Source organism: Falco punctatus (genome assembly GCF_963210335.1).
Source record: "Falco punctatus genome assembly, chromosome: 10".
NCBI classification, from domain to species: Eukaryota; Metazoa; Chordata; class Aves; order Falconiformes; family Falconidae; genus Falco; species Falco punctatus.
In genome coordinates, this window is record NC_137590.1 from 32,336,223 (window position 1) to 32,354,377 (window position 18,155).

The following is an 18,155-nucleotide window of genomic DNA, read 5'->3' on the forward strand; positions in this document are numbered from 1 at the left end:
TACAGCAGTACTTAGCATTTAAAGATGGGAATAAATGAGATGACAATAGGCAGCAAAAAACTGAATTTAAGATGATTTACACATAAGTAGAACGCTTCGTTGGTGAGCATTGTACCAGTTCAGTGATTTGGAAACAGGAAGCAGAAGCGTGGTGTAAGGGGGAGAGAGGAGGAAGAGGAAATCTGGTAAGAACAAAAGAGAAAGCCTCCACACAATGACATCCAACATCTGCCAAGTGCCCCTTTTATTTCTTTCCACATGCAGGTTCGATGACAGTACAGAACTGCTTCTGGGATCCAGACCTGCTTGCCAAACACCACCTCCAATAAAAGAGACAAGTGGGTTTCATTCCAACTGCAGCCATGTTTGCTTGAATTTTACTTCCGCATTTTAGTGCCAAATTCACTTAAAAATAACCACATTAGCATTGTTTGGCATAGCATGCCTTGTAGTACCCTATTACTTTGCTGGAACAAAATTAAGCAAAGAAAATAATTTTGATGCACAGATACCGTGTGTTCCAGAACTTACAGTGACCTTAATACTGACCTGTTAACTGTTACAGCATTTAATGCCGCTACTTGAAAAGGTATGCAATACTTAACTGAGGTATAGCTGCACTTCAAAAAGTAAGGATAGGCTGAAAGACTGAAGAAGAGCAAGCTCGTGACCACTTTCAGGTATTTCAAATAAGTAGCATCCTTGGTAAAGTAATCGAAAATTCCCTAAAACTAAAAAGGCAGACTGAGGGAGAAATAGAACCTAACCTCATTACTTGAATCTAAATCAACTTCATCAAGTCTAGAAGTGAAAGCAGGCAAACTGTAGACAGTTTTGTGATGATATATAAAAATGCATATAAAATGTTTAGTATTCATAAAAACAGAATGAAGTGTCATGCAGAAATTATTGTAACATCAATACAGTAAGTCAGTAATTTACTCCCATACAAAGTATTATATTTGATATTTTCCCTGCCTGCTAAGAAATATACTGGACACTAAAACAGAAGGAAGAAAATATTATAGGAAATGTAGGAAAAATCATTACATGGAGCTTGAAAATAACAGTATTACTTAGCAAGAAAATAGTACAAAGATTCAATATAACAAGCAGTACTTAGAAGACACAATGGCAAGACTTTTTTCCTTTCTGTATGAAACAAGAATAGGGAAGTATTCAACAACACTGAAGAATAATGACAAATTTGGAACTGAGGAAGGACAGTATTAGTGAAAACTCAAAACTCATTCAGAATTAAAGACTAACTGGATGTTTATATAGGGGGAAACAAAACCAAAATAAAACCCCAACAGAAGTTATAACAGAAAAGCGCTGGAAGGAAAGAGGACTTTAAAACAACACTAGAACTTGGGAGAAAACACCCATGTGGGAAAAGCAATCTAACCTGGCTGCCAAAGGATGTCTTTCAGTTTTTTCTGAGGCAGACTAGTGGGTTCAATGACAATGCATAATCTCTGCTGCGCTCCTAAGCCTGTTGGTCAAACAATTCAGCTAAGATTTGTTGTTTTCAGTCCAGTTTCCCAAGAAACCAAAGTGATCTTTATCACAAAGGAATATACAGAATAAGCAGGTTAGTAGTTGTTTTTAGATAAGCTACCTAACGAAAAAGAAAAGTGAGCAACCTCGGAAAGAAAAGAGGCAGTACATAAGGATGTCTGTATTCTGACTTCAATTAAACTGGCTTCTCTCCAAAGCAAAAATCCCATCTACCTTCTCCCTCTTTCCTACACCACCTTACAGTCTTTAAAATATCCCATTTACCCGCCCCGCTAGGACCTCGTTGCTCTGTTCACCTTTCAGTAGCTTTCAGTTTCTCCAGCCCCTCTTTTCCTCCTGCTGTTGAGGCAGCTTTCTTGCTACGTACATGGCACTGTCCCAGCAGGCCTATTACAAACTTGCGCAGCTTGACAGCCCATTTGTCTAGCCTAGAGATGGTTGCCTGTTACCCACCCTCATCCTCTGTCAGCTTTACATCATTCCCAGTAAGATCTTTAAAAGTAGTAAATATCCCAAAGAGCAAGCAACAGTTGATTGAACAACCAAGTGTTCCACACTGTGAAGACACTAAAGTTTCCCTGTATTTTCTCCATATACACCCTGTCTATATACTGCCATCTCCTGAAATACATCTAGTGATGCTGACACAAAACCAATTCAAAAGGCAAGGTTCCCAAGAAAAGCAAAAATTTCCATTTAGTTTCTCAAGCTTGTCTGATTACACTCACTAAAAATAAGTAAGAAAGCTACCCTCTCAAACTGAATACTGGAACATGCCGTTAGCATCTGTTATGATATAAAAATAAGTGAAACTTCCTTTAGAAGGAGCTTAAAATTTACTGTTGGACCCCATGTTAGCCATTGAAAGGCTGGGTAGGTCATACCAGGGAGGAAAGAAAAAAAAAAGGGGGGGGGTGGGGGGTGGAATGGAGGGTGGGGAAGAACGCTGTACTTACTCTTTCCCTGGTATCCATGGTGAGATTTGAACTCCACCGGCTATTACCAAGTACTAGCACCCGAAACAACACACAGGTTTGAAGACTTTTCAAGCACTATGCAATCCTCCATCATCTGTCCCTGTAAGTCTGGTTTTGTTCATCTCAAGCAGGCATCAGAGGTGGAACCTAGCACCCTCTGCAGAACAGAGCCATTGCCCAGCCATCCTGTACAGCAGTGAAGAGTCTTCATGCTGGGATGTAAACCAGAGCACAGAAATTTTAAACCCAGCTATTTTAGGTCATTCTTTCCTTCACTTTGGGGAAGCCTCTCAGTGGCAAAATGTTTTCCATTTTTACTTGTATAAAGAGGGAAAAATGTATTCCCAATCCTAATTTTCCAGATATGAAAACATGTAACACTTATATAGGACCTGGCTTTCAGCTGCTTCCGCAACACTCAAGTTGCAAAAAGGTTCCTTATAAGCAACTTTATACCACATGAAATTCTTGACAAAGGCACCTTTTGCACGACAAAATGCCGACGCACTCCTCTCTGTGACCATGCAGGCTGGTAAGAGCAATGGAATGCATCAAATAGAAATAACGAGGGCCCTGAAGTGCAAAGTATCTGAAATGTAAAGAATTTGTTTTCATTAAGGATTTCTCTTTCATGTAATAGAGAAGTAGAAGTAACTGCAAGCTATAGCAATAGATTTTATTTTAGGTACAGACACATTTCGGCATCCAGAAGCTTAATCTTAAGAGGCCACACAGGAAAGCAAACAATTGTTTCATTCTGTGCTCCTCTTCAGAGACACAGAAGTCACACAGAGACATAAGCAGCCCTGGCTTAAAACTAGTTGTCCTCTAGACAAACACCAGCTTCCATGTGTTCTCAACATCACTGCAGGAATCACTTGTTAAAAACATACAATAAAAAGCTAAATACTACTTGACAAAATGAACTTCAAAAGACGTTGGATTTGGAAGAATTCCGGAGTGAATACTTTATTTGGTACATTTAAAAAAAATCGTAAGTCTGGATTGAGTCTTTATGTCAGAGCCTGAAGCTACATATTTAAAATTCCTACACCTCAAACAAAGCCTAGAATTTAATCTTAACATCTGAGCATTCATAGTGAGGTTACTAGGACTGATATGTTTGCTTGCTACCTTAGTCTTTCCAGATATTTTACATGGATTAAGAAATAATATTGTTAACATCCAACATGGGGAAAAAAAAAAAAAGAAAATATATTAAATTCTCCTTTAAATAAGATTGTATTTTTAGTTCAAACATAAAACTGCTTGTATTTTTTTTATTTTTACTTTTTTTTTATTTTTACTATTTTTATTTTTTTTTATGTTTACTACTAGAAAGGCTGCTCGTAAGTCCTACTCCAGGGCCCTGCCTTGCGAGGCAACCTCAACAGCACTACCCAAAAGCCATTCCAGCTACAAGCAGCTACGGTGCAGCCTGTGCAACCTCCACGAACCCGAAGCATTCCAATTCTACATCAAGTCAAAAATCACAGCTTAAATACTAACCACGCATCACCATTAGTACTTGAAAGCACATACTTCCTAGCCTTTGTGCCCAAACTGGAGGTGGCACACCTCCCTCTTGCCTCTTCCCCTCTTCCTGGCAGTTGCCGCTCCCCATTTCTAAGCAGCTTAAGGCTCCATTCCTTCTACTCTCCTCTGTTCAAGAGGGTGTTCAAGAGACAGGATCCTTCTTCAGGTTTCACACAGTAACACCACCATCACCCCCTCTGCCACAATGTCCCACGGCATCAGGTTTTAGCACGCTTTTCTCTAAGAATGACCAAAACAAAACGGCTGGAGGGCCATGTGGGGGTACGTACCAGCAACTTAGCCCTGTTCACAAAAGGGCTCTTTATGGCAAAGTATCTGTTCAGGGAGTTAGCTGGAGCACTACAGTTGACTACTGTACCTCAAAGCAAAAGGAGGTATGCTGTTAGTGTAAAACCTGCGTCACTGAAGAGCTAGAACAGAAGCTCTCGTGTCCAGAAAAGATCACCACCCACGCAACTCCTATGCAATACTGTGGTTTACACGGCAGCTTCCCTGTTCCTCACACATCACACCTTCAGAGATTTTCAAACTAAAAACAGAACTCAGTTTCTGTGTTCAAAGCACTTACTTTTTACAGTTTTATTCTGAATGTAGAAGAGTGGATGGGTAACTAAGCAATTGAGAGTAAAACCCTAAAGCTCATGGACCAAAATAAACCATTTAGGGACCCTGGAGTCATAACGGCCAAGTTTAGTTTGACATAATTATTTCACTTATTCTGTATCTTAGGTAATTTTTACCACCACGTTTCAACAGTCAACCATGAATTCTGAGCGGCTGTCACAAATACTGAGTGACAGCAAATACGGGGTGAAAATATGCACTCAAATTGAGATTAATAAACTGCAATCTTGATGTGGATGTCAAATAACCAATGCATGTTTCTTTACCGCTTAGGAAGCATTCAGGCAGAAGCTAAACTACTTTCCATTGTGGCCAAAGGTTCTCAACTGATTCATGGGTAACTGAACACGGTTAGCATCCTGCCTGTCAGAGAGATAACCCTGTCCTGTTGAACTAGAGCAGTAAATCCTGCCTGGCCTGCAAACCTAAAATCACAACAAAGTTGCTGCGTAACCAGGTGTGGTGCTCTCAGCTGGGCCATTCTGCCCTAGTGCTGGCTAAATTAGCCTCCAATTTGCAAGAGTGAGCAAGAAAAATTCTTTTTAACAATAAAACATCAGGATGTCTTCTGCAGCAGAAGAGGAAAACCTGGGCTGTAAATTAACCTACCGCACATTGTGAAACCTTACAGATATAAAGCCACTAACAATGACATAGGAAGGGGGAGGTACCCCCCCTTACAACCTGGCCTTCCTCTCCAACAGTAATTCTAGCTGAAACAATTAGCCACATATAGCCTGCAACTGGAAACTAACTGCCAGGAGTCACGACGTCGCTACCAACAGCCAGAGGTACACAGATGTTAGTTATTCTGTACCTGTGCACATAAACAGTCTGTACTCTACATCTTTGAATTCCAACCTATGTAAACTTTGGGGGACGATCTCATCCCCAGCACCAGTAGGAAATATTACTCTCCATCACCAGGTTCATTCTGGATCATCCCCCATGACCTTTACCCAGGAAAAAAAGTAAATCTATCAGCTGGCTACACAGCCACGCTTATTAACAGCAATCCATCACCTGCCAGGAGACTGGAAGAGGGAGACTGCTCTCACTGGAAAGCAAGAGGTTCACGGGCAGGCTGCAGCAGTGAGCATCAGTGTCACTGATGTCTGGGTGGCCTGACACTGCCAACGCTGCCTTTGGAAGGAGGTGGCTATGGGACTAAGCACCTCTTCCCCCGGCTCTGCAGCGCACACAATTACAAGGGCTGCCACTTGCAACACGCTAGGAGAGAAAAGCTGCAATATTCACACACCTGAAATCTAGTGCCATCAGAGCTGCAAGGCTGCAAATCCACCCCAGCATCATCACTGGCCAGAAAGAGCAGAAAATTGCAAATCAAATCAAGCAAAAAAACCCAACCTCCCTAAAACCTAAAGAAGCCCAAACCAAAGCAGAATCCCACCTAGTTCCTCATAAAAGGAAGTTCATCAACTTGACCTATCTGTACAAGACTTTTCCAAGCAGTTGTACAGAGCAAAGATTTTTTTAAGGCCTCTACCAGATATTAACTATCTTCAAAGACCATTTGGGAATGATCATTCCATTTTCTACTTACTGCATTTGTAAACACAAGACCATAAATCTTGTGCGCTGTAGAATCAGCAGGTAATCCACATTTCAGTTCAAAGAAAATCAGAGAATCAAATTACATTCTCTTGTGTATCAAATAATTCCATATTCTTAAATCTGAAATAACCCTTCCAAACAACAGGGGGAAAAAAAGGCATTTGTGAAGACATGACATTATTATGCATAAAAAAATAAATGTGTAGAGCCTGAAATGGGATTAAGCTACTTTATCCTACTTAAAAATGAATTACACTGGATAGAGATGAATATTTACTGCCAAGTGACATGAAAATATTGAACAGAAAACTAATGAAAATGATTGAATAAAAAAATCCTAAGTCAGCCAAATAAACTTTGAAGGAATAAAATTTTGCTAAAACCAAACAGAAAATCTAGCATATCACCAAGTAGGGATGCATGTAAATTGGACTGAAGTGATTTAATAAAAACAGTCACTACAGACATATGCAGAAGCCAGAATACTGATACTAAAAGCAATTTTTAAAATTACTTTGAATGTAGAAGGCAGGTTCCTCTCTAACATGACCCAAATCTCAATTTACTCAGCTACCAGAACGTAGCAAGTTTCCCTCCCTAACAGACACAACCCATTAATACAAACTAAACAGATACCTACTTAATGGCATCCAAACTTCAGCTTGCTGGTCCTTGATGAAGCCCTGCAGTATATAACACACATCTTGTAGGTTTACCAATAAGGAAGGCTGAGTCTATTTTGCATCTTCAGGATAGATCAGACGAAGTCATCTACGTTAGAGGACTGTCATACAACATCCTTTTTAACTTGGACATACTTAACTTCAATAATTCTGATAAATTCTTATCTGTAAGAATAACCTATTCAAAATACTAGCAAATAAACTGTAAATACAACACCTTGTAAACTGTGCAAACCACATATCAGATTACAGAAAAGCATTACAGTTAGAAGCAAAGGCAACACTGTCATTTCACTTTGAAGCTGGCAATTTGTATAATTTCATGTGCCTCAAAACAAAAAGAATAAGAAGAAACTATTGAGTGTACAAACTCCTGAGGACAGGGTGATAAATGAAAACACTTCCAAAATAAGCTTTTCTAATTCAGGCTTCTAAATCAGAGCTGGCTTGCATTCAGTTAATATCACTGTTACAAGTAATCTGAAATATTCTTGATAAAGTATTTTTAGTATCAACTCCAACATATTAAAACCAGTTGAAGGTCATTACGAGGATGAAAAAAAAATAAAGTTCAGACACAGGAAAGATAACAAATTAATCCCCAAACCGGCACGAAATATTTTGAGAGCTCTGTATTTAACGCAGTTCAACATTAATTGTTGGATTAATAATTGATTAAAATTGAATTAATAATTAACTATAGTCTTAATGTATTATAATCTTCACATGAAAAAATGAAAAACGTTTCCATCGGTTCTTGGATTACATCTACTGATTTCTACTGTCCCCACAGGCACACCTGGACTACTAAAAGCTGCGCGAGCGGTTTTTAGTTAAAAAGACAGAAACATTGCATACAGTTTTAATAAAGTTTATGCCATCCCAGCCTCCCTGAAGAAATATTTAATTTGCTTAATTAGACAGATGGCACTTTCAATTACACTTGTGTTTGTTCATTGCATTTAAGAAATCTAATTTGCATAGCAAAAATTTTTCTTTTGCTAGGTCATGTGCCTCTAAATGATAATTCGGCACTAAAATTAGAGATAAATCTAACCTATACTCTGAAATGTAGGTATTTCATACTAATCTCTTTAAACAGTCAGCCATTTAAACTCTTCATTCTGCACTGGTTTAAGTTACTTATTTATTTACTTTTGACATGTTCTTTGGTACGTCACTTTCATCTCAGGAAAAAATAACGCTAAGAATCCTTCATATTCTGTTATATTCTTACTATTTCCATTATCACAAACAATCTTGAAATGGAAGAAGTTAAACTTAAACATGAAATGACACAATAAGCAACACAAGTTTGAATCAGAGTCACACTTAAGAACAGAATGGACTGTGTAGAATTCTAAAAGGACTATGAGATTTATGGAAACAAAAAAATGAAATACCTAAAAGCACTAGGAATGGCAGCATGCAAGGTAATAGGGGTCACATGCTTTTCAAGGGGATGGGATGCATTCCTAGGTGAAACAGAGCAAACAGGACATCCCTTAAAACATACATGGACTTAGACACACAAATAAAAATCACTAATTATATTTTGCTTAATCTTCTGAAGCCTGTGAAATGATTCGTGGTTACAACTCCTGAGTAACCTCAGGTGCTTTGCCAAAAGAGAAGCACACACACCCCCCAAGAACAAAAAAGGATGAAAATGCAAAGGTTATAGAACCTAACCTCAACAATAATACCTATGGCTTGCCACTATAAGAAATAGTTGAAATAAGTCATGATTGCATTTGCCAGAGCTTTTGATTGCTAGAGCAATTTCATTACCTCAGAAGGCATTGCAAATACTTCCACTCTTCATCCCTTGTAAAAAAAATAATAAAAGTTTCAACATTTTTTAAAATAATGCAAATAATTATTCTCTTTGATAAGAATTAATCATCAATTTGAAGGTAAAGTGTACAATGACTAAGAAACAATCCTACCCTCCTCATCAAGATCTTTCACAAACCTGGAATGTAAGTACTGAGAGAAAGCCAGTGTTAACAGTATGTGCCAGGAATATCCAACATTCACTGCCCTCATTATTTAAGATAACAGTACTCAACTTTCAGGCAGGTACTCTAATCACAAAGCAAACTTTGAAAAACATGGCACTAAAACAGTGCACATTTAAAGTTACACGGTGGAAAACTCAAAAGGGTTAGCAAGAGATCAGTACAAAATCCTTATATTCTCTCAGGCATTTAGTACATGAAACACAGGAAAAATACAGGGTTTCAAATCAAACATTGCTGTCTTTTGCAAGGACTCAATGCTGATACATACCTAAGATAATACTTTTTCATAGCACTGTTTACAGGCTGTCCGTCAGCTTCAGTCACTCATTAACCATTCTCACGATTAAGCCTGAAATATTCGTAAGAATTCAAAAGTAAAGCACCATCATTAAAAAGGACCACGACCACCCTGTCCCCATTTGCTGAAAAAAAATCATTAATGCCTTCACTCGTCTCCTTCTGCCTAGGGAAAGACAGAAAGGGGAGGGAAGAGGATTAGAACAGAGTACCGCCCTCCTCGCTGCCATCATTTCCTCCCAGAAGTCATCCATACATAGAAAAAGGACTAGAACTGGTCTCTAAGCTGGTTTCAGTGCTTCAGGCTGGCTTAAGAGCAACAAACCGTAATCAGCTTCTTTTATGTAACCGATATAAGTTTGAACTTTTCATGCTAGTTGATTTTGCAGACACTCTAGCAAGACCACATCCACGTAATGCCATCATTCTTTCACATTTCAAGATCAAGAATTTAAATACCAAATATCAAGAAGCTATAATTACAGTATTATATCCCAGATAATGCCTGAAAGCAGGAAATTTATGCTTAAATGATGCATTATTTTAATTAGCTGTCAATATTAGTCCCTGGCCACACAACTTCTGTGGCTGAGATGACAGCAGCTTTGCATAATTAACGTTCACAGACAATCACCTTCTGGGCTTCCTCCCATCTAGAACAAGTTAATCATCTTGTTATATAAAGCCAAATTAAATATAATCTTTCAAGAAAATATCCCTCCTCAGATTAATTACTGGAAGCAAAGCAGAAACAGCTATTGCAAGCATGATTTTATGGAATTTCTTACAAAACTGGAGCACTTTTAGGATGGATGGATTAAATCTGTAAATTTCTCCTCAGAGTTATGGATTAAAAATCTCTACAGTTTTGTGAGACAGTAAATTTATTAAAAGAGTCTTGACATATTCCATGACTCCTGCTTCAAACTAACTAAATTATCAGGAATTATTATGCTTTATTTTAAAACTGCCTTCAAAATACTACCTATCAGCTTGACTTGTGGTCCGATCACTTCAGTAAGTTAAAAACTTTTCAGTAACAAACTTCCACACAATCCAATCAGAAAAGTCATTGTAACTGCTCTTGGTAACTAAATTTTGTCTCAACGATACGCTGTGTTAAAACAATTATCTAACATGTTATGCTAATTTAAGTGGGTCACACTGTTTCTATTAGATTTGCCTTGAAGCTCTTTCTAATTAATCTGGTTGCAGGAGAAGTGTTTGGCTTATTTTCTCCTAAAAGTTGTTCACTTAAAGTTACACGTTAAGCGACCTACAGTCTTTGAGAGAATCAACACATTCTCTGCTAATTATACCAAAGTACAGAAGATGTACTTTATATTAATTTTGCTATGATGCAGATACACAGAGAAGCCTCTGTGAAAATTCCATTTACAACTACATGATGGAAATGCTTTCCCTACTCAGGAGAAGGAGGCCGAAGGGGGTGTCATTTATCATGTAGCTCCTATGACTTCATTCTTCCCGTTGAAAAGCTCTTTGCAGTCCCCGTGATCTTCGCTCCTGTCTGTATTTGCATTATGGCTGTGCTCAAAAGAGCAATAAACAAGGCATGATACAAAAATGGGAAAAGGACCATCTTTAGCCCTTAACCATGTATTAGCTATATTTACATACATTATTCATTTTAAAATAAAAATGTTTTGACTGAAATAAAATGCAATGCACACAACAGAAGGCAAGACTACCATGGTCTTTTTATGAAGGGATATAATTTTAAAGTAAAATAAACTAAAATAAAATAGTAATCTGTGAAGCTTCAAGCCTTCTGTCTCCTTTCCAGTTCACCAAACCTAAGTGTGAGAAATTAAACTTTTTCCTATGTTTTTATTTTACTCATCACCTCAGGATCAAAAACTTCAAAGTTCAGATATACCCTCATTATTCCTTATTTACCTTATAAATGAGATATGAAAATGCATGCAAATAACTGGTTCTAGGAATAAATACTATTCAAGTGCCTCCATTAAAACCTACCAGAAGATAAGATCTAGTGAGTCAAGTGACAATCCATCCTAACTCAACATTCATTTTCCATTACTTTACATTTAATTGCAGGTGCTCACAAAATCTCAAAAAGTGACACTGATCTCTGCTCAGTACAAACTACTTTAAGCTGGAATCATAATAATAATTAGTCACCAGTAACTTAATTTTGCTTTAAAATAATATTTACATAATGTTACATCAGCAAACATGTCCCAGACAGTACTTCCTAGGGGGTACATTAAAACGAGGAACAAGCACATACAAGGTTTAGAGCAACATCAGAAAGAATCTGTTTTATTTCAGCTACACAGTGCTGACAAACTTTCACTCTTCAACATTATACAAATGTAACAGTAATTACTCACATAACCTGACACCAGTTCCCACAAACTACAGGGGATAGAAGGGGATGAGTTTTTCCCTGCAGTGCTACATCCAGTTGCTAAAATCCCAGTGTCGCATCCTTCTGACCGCTTTTCAGAATCGGCCATAAATGCCTTCTCCACATTGAGCTACCAGTAAAATAAAGGCCCCTGGCTGCAAGGAGGGGGGTTTTGCCTGTAGAAATTTCTGATCACATCTGCTAAGTAATGTTTTTTAGATTGCTCTATCCAATTATTTTGGATATTTAAGCAACCACTTTCTCTTCCCAGATTCTCCCAGGTCTCCCGATCACAACTTCACCATCCAGATGACTTTTTTTTTTTTTCCTGCTCCTTTTCCAAGACTCCTTGTGATCTCCCCAACACTTCAGCTGCTGCTTCTGTCCCTGACACCTTCCAGATTTAGGAACTGTCTATAAAATTAAATCTTCTTATCATATTCAGGTATTCACAAACGAGAAGGTTTTTTTTATATACAAGACCAAGAAAATCTGGCCATACCTAATGGAAGTATTTCTTCTCAACCTGTTTCAAGTTTTATTTTGGCTCTGTGGGAAGGAAATGCTAACTTTCACATCTTTACCACTCTTCAAAAATCAGAACTGTCTCATTACTGAGAAGTACCCAACTTTTTACATGCTAATTTTAAATTTTAAAAGAGAATGGTTGATAAATATACTACAAAAAATCCCATGAAACAGGACTACCTTTTTTTCCCCACAGCATTTAGATTCAACAAGCTAAAGATCTCAGGCTTACGTCACGGTTATTCTATTATACCTAAACAGTTTTCTCACTTAGAAAAGGAGGAAGAGGAGACAGATAAGTCTTTACAGTAATGATGAAAAAGGAAGTATTAAGCATAAGATGAGACAGAGTTTTCAAATTTCCAAAGGGCTACTAAAATAAGTTAATAGATGGGAACCTTAAACTATGGGATCTGTGTTACTGATGTCCTTTAAAGAGAAGAAAAGAAAATTACACGTAAGATGCCTGGAGGAATTTGTGGACCGGTTTTCCAGTTTTGATATGTCATATAAAATGGAATAGACCCAGGGAAGTATCAATATGCTAAGCAGCTTTTCTGCATAGATAGATATTTTGAACCTATGTGAAACTGTGCAAACAGCTTTCCTAAGGTTTAAGCTTTTGGCACAAAAAAGGTAATTTTGTAAGAAGCTCAGATTAAAATCAGAATGGCTCTAGAAGTATTTAAAGACACAAAAAAACCCTCCAATGGATTTCTCTAAACTAAGAAAACATTCTCCCTCACACATTATATGTTTGGTGCTATAAAGAAATTACAGCTGGAATACCAGAGACTGTGTGAAACTACCCTCTAAGACCATACACGACACTTGAAATTCAGATGTACTCCTGATCTGACATCCTAAAATGTCAAAGCCACTCCCAGTTTACGTATGTTCCAACAGATTAATTTTGCCATCTAAGATAGAGAAAAGCACTGCAATTCCATTACAGAAGGTTCCAAGTGTTTGTTCAGCCTAAACATGCATCATAAACGTCACACCATACATGATGCATAATAAGGATCTAGTAGACTACAGATGTCCTGTGGTTTTAAATTCAAAATTTCAGAAGCTAAGTACACTGCAGGCTTCACTGGATTTCCTTAAAAAAAATAAAGATCATCAAAAGCCCAGAAACCTGAACACCAGACCTACCCAGATTCACTTTTACACTTCACCTTATTTCCAAATGCTTGTGCTTCAAAGATTTTTAAAGACTTTTTTTTTTTTTACTAATTTAATTATCAAAACTATGTATTCGTTCTGTAGCCATAGTCAAGAAAATCTAAAAGGAACTTCAATAATCTTAGCTTAGAATTGTTTAAATGATGAACAAGTACCACAGTGTAGAAGCAGCTACTTGTAATAAAATTTCCTCATGATGGCAGCATAAGCCATTCTGATGAAGTACTAAGTGACAATACACATTCCTACTCATAAAAAACAGTGCGATCTCAACCATTCTAGAAACTAAAAGTGTTCACTACTTTTAATTTTCTCCCTCTTCCCATTGACATTTCTACACTACTTTACAGTATTCTTATTTAGTCACCAGAATTCCATAGCAGTATTACTCTACTTCACACCTATAATTAAATCAAGAAAGAAGAGGTACTACCCCTACATTTTGACAAGTGATATATAATTTTATGCATGTACCACATATGCTCCATTAGATTCTGCATCATTTGTATATTCTATTTTAAAAAGTCTATGACAACTGCACCATCCATGCATTTGCATGAATCACTAGGTTGAGGTGTCAATCAAGATCTATGAAGTTCTTCTGAAGAATTATCTTCCATCAAGTTCTGTTTGCTTTTAATGTTTCTGCATTGAAAGAGGACAATACCGTGAATTCAAAGGCCCCATTATTTTCTCGGAAGCAAGAGTGATTTCAAAACCGGCCAGGATTCTGAAAAATCTTGTGTTTTATCTTATTGACCTTCCACAGTATATAAATCACAAAGATTTATAGCCAGTTGTATACTTTCCTAAGGCGTGAAAATCATTTAGTTCAAAATCTGCATTGATTTCAGCTTATAAATAAATTATATCAATTAAGTCTGTGGTGATTAAGAATAGGTTTGAGATTAAAAGTTACCATGCTTGGAAAAAACTTTTTTAAAAGGCTGTTACTAGTGCAATTCACTCTTTTCAGGCTGTGCTGCAAGCAAGGCATTGCTGAGGGTACTACTGCCAAAAGTTCACCTCCTATTTCAAAAGGTGAGTCAATGTCTCGCTCAGATCAGCCACCGTAACTGCACACATAGTTGATCCTTAACCCAGTTCTATCAAACTAATCTTAAGTTTTTTAAAGCCGTGCTGTAGAGTGTATAAAGTAACCCAGATAACTGTGAGACACCAGGGTAAGGAGACACGATACACACAGTAATGCTGGCTGATCCAAGGGGACAGGAACTCCTGGAGGTGAAAAGACAGACAAGTAAGAATGAGTGACCACCTCAACCTCCTGCTCAACTTCAAATTTTCTGTTTACAGCAGATTTCAAATGCACTAAGGCCCCACGTATTTCTCAGAACGCCTACAAAGAGTTTAAATATTATTAATTTTATTTTTATATTACTGGCTTGCTGTGCTTAGATATACCTAAAAACCTTACCAGTTTGTAGTTTTACACCACCTCTAGTTAACTGCTAACTGCTTAAAGGAAGCAACCTTGAGACCCCATCAAACTGAAGATAAACTGCCACTCACCCTATTTCTACACATTAAGGACTCAAAGAACAAACAATCAGAAGGAAAGGAAAAAGAAAAATAATAAAATTAGTCTACGTTTGATAAAAGCTGGAAGAAACAGAAGTGAAATGTGTTTCTAATCCACAAAACACAGAACGGATGCATTCATTCTAGAAGTTTAACTCCCAGCACATGTAGCAATACCACAGCCTGTACGACTTGGCACTTCACACGCCTTGGCATTCCTGGACAGAGCAAACAAACACGCTCGCACACAGACACAGCAGCCAAAAGCAGCAGTGAAGGTTTTTTGGCTGTAGTTAAGCTTTCCCTTAACCATCTCTTTTTATGTCTTGGCAGTTTTATCTCCGCTGTAGTAAGGAGAGCGGTTAACACCAAAAATCAGACTCAGATTACCCTGACTGAAAAGGCTGACCATATCTTAATTTGAGGGTTTACAATAAAAAGATTAAAACAAACCAGCAGCATCTCTTTTTTTTTTAAGAGATATACTCACTGCATACAAACATTTACCACATCAAAGAAAAAGCAGCTTTACAATGAAAGCCGTTTCCCAAATATTTATGGCTTCTAACAGACATAGGATTCCTCTAGAAACTTCCCATTTTCCTCTCCATACACCCTTAGAGTACACCTATTCTGGCCAAGCCAGAAAAAGAGCTTTACCACATTTCCTCAGCTAACAGGGTTTTTCAAATGAGCAACAAAGATTGGGAACAGCTGGAGCTTCAGAAGAGGAATGCCTCATTACCAGTAGCAATAAACAGAATAGATTCAGCAGAAGCAACAGTCAAGTTCCCATCTAAAAGATAAGTTACTAGGTTTAAAAATCACAGCCTAAACTCAAGGCTCTGCTGCTGATATGTACATTTGTGTCTATTATTATAAAACAGCAACAACATAATAATAGGAGTCCTATATGAATTTACAGCTTTTTGCTCCTCTAAGTAATGCTAGCTTAAATCAAGAAACATGATGAGGTCAACTGAATTATATGAAAGAATTACCCAGATGTAATTGGAAACCAAAACTTCTACCATTTTCAGCAAGGCTCTTCTTCAAACATATAATGAAATATTCATGGCCATATTGTGACAGAAGAGCCTACAACCAACTTAAAAGAAGTTTTTTTCCTCTAGTCTTGCCTCTCATTGTTAAGAGATTAGCAGAAAATACAAATTTTTACAGAGATGTAACTGCAATAAATATAGCCTGAAGAATTTTTTTTCAATTATCAGACAAAAGGTTTCATATTTAGAAGACAATTAGTTGAACACAAGGTTAACAAAAACATTTTAAGTTTTAAAAAGCAAGGGAAATATGACATTCAAAATTAGATCCAAAGCATGACCTAACAACTGAAAGTATAGAAATGCAGAGATAATGCATAATGTATGTCCAACAGTAAACTGATCGGTAAGTGGGAGGTACCCCAGCATAAGCCACCACTGTTATATGGCAGCGAAAAAGAAAAAATTCAATGCCAGGATACATCATGACAGGTATCTCCAGAAGAGATAAGGAAACATTTTAAGCAGTCTTTAACCGTAAGTGTTTCAGCAAGACTTTATCAAGAATATCATGCACCATTCTAAATAATCCGTATGTAGAAAACATCAAATAGGTGCATGTAAAAAGGAGTTTCTGTATCTGGGGAAGAGATCAGGACACATCAAGTACTCTGTCATTTGCAACAAGCTAGGGCACGTCTACTTTGTAAAATGTAGCACAAGCAGAGAAACTTGAGCTAAAGCAAGCCAAACTAGTGCCTGAACCAGACTAACTGAAGACAGAACACTACGAGATATCTGATAGCCCAGGCATATCACCATGCAGACATGACTACACTGCTTTTGGCTGAAAACTAACACCTCCGAATTGTGCTGTGCTATACAGGTATTCGAGCCGGGCCTTGGGTCCCATCCACTGCAGAGTGTAGGCATGCATTGACTTGAAGCTTATTCAAACCTTTATTTTGTAGGGTGTAGGACTGCTCTGCTTAAAAACAAACAAACCAACCAGTCATACAAATACCAGGGCAGGGAAAGTTGCCTTCATCAAACAACAGGAATGGCAGCAGACCAACAGATACCAGATTGCCACTAGTTAATACAAGTCAGAACTTAAACTAAGTTCCCAAGATTTCTTTGTTTCTAACAAAATCTGATTGGTACATGAAAAAGGAAGAAAAAAATCCCAAACAAACATAAAAAACCCAGATGGAGATTAATCAGTCCATGAGATAACTTAAATGATGTCCTGAAAATTAGAAGACATGATTGCGTCAATACCTGCTTGCAGACACCAGTTTATTGTCTGCAAAAATTAAAACCAAAAGTTAATTCATATAATTTACTCGTATTTCATAACACTGTTCAGGCAAAGAATTCATGGCTGCTTGGAAATATCAATAAATATTTTAGTTTCTACTATATCTCTGAAGCCATGAAACTTCTCCAATTGTGCAAACACCTACGTGTGAACTTCAAAACTTCTGAATCAAGAATATTCAAAAGAAGTCTTTGATCTGTAGCGTGCTATAAGATAGTCTATTATGAGTTTGCCATGCTAAGATACTACGCAAACAAACACTTAAGTCTACTTTCCCTCCCCCTCTTTTTTCTGCCCTTTAAACAAGCATCAAGCAACAGCGAAAAACCATTATTGCAGAGGTCAGCACATTCTTAAACTTAAAACTTCCAAGTCACATTTTAGTTCGCTGAAAAAAAATAGTTTTCCCATGTCAAGAAGGCATTACATTATGTAATACCTAAAAAAAAAAAAAGATTACATTCTGAAAACAATTACTGTATGGCCACAACTTATTTACACATAAAGCTACTTACACATAAAGCTCTAATTGGGCAATGCATCCTTCTTGGATCAGGAAAGTTTGACATCTGTCCAGTTGGACATCTCAGACAAACAATGATGTCTTCCTCAGCTAGGATTTTATTTGTTATTTTTTTTTAATTAACATGCATGAGGTTATCTAGTAAAAACTCACCAAGTGCTAATCATCTTCTATCTGTGATGTCTTCAGTCTGGCAAAGGAATCTGAACTGAATTCCTGCCTCCATCAGCCTGGTTCCAGCAACAGTACTGGAATCTCGTCCTTCCTCCCCTCCAACCAGATGAATGACAAGGGCATTGGAAGCTGGGTATTTTATTTTTGCTGGCAAAGTAGGGCCTCAGTATCACACACAATTTCATTAAGAATATACCTTCTTCTGACATGATCTTAAGACCA

General features: G+C 37.4%; 1 protein-coding gene across 8 annotated transcripts in view; it reads right to left on the reverse strand.

Moving 5' to 3' along the window:
• Positions 1-18,155, reverse strand: part of PLEKHA7 (pleckstrin homology domain containing A7) — a 160,138-nt gene that overhangs the window by 109,826 nt on the left and 32,157 nt on the right. The window contains exon 2 of one of the 8 annotated variants that reach the window (XM_080405490.1): positions 9,230-9,310. The exons of the other annotated variants lie outside the window; for them this stretch is intronic. Coding sequence (XP_080261616.1) covers positions 9,230-9,249 — 20 coding nt within the window. The 5' untranslated portion in view covers positions 9,250-9,310. The remainder of the gene's footprint in view (positions 1-9,229; positions 9,311-18,155) is intronic. 8 annotated transcript variants of the gene reach the window in all.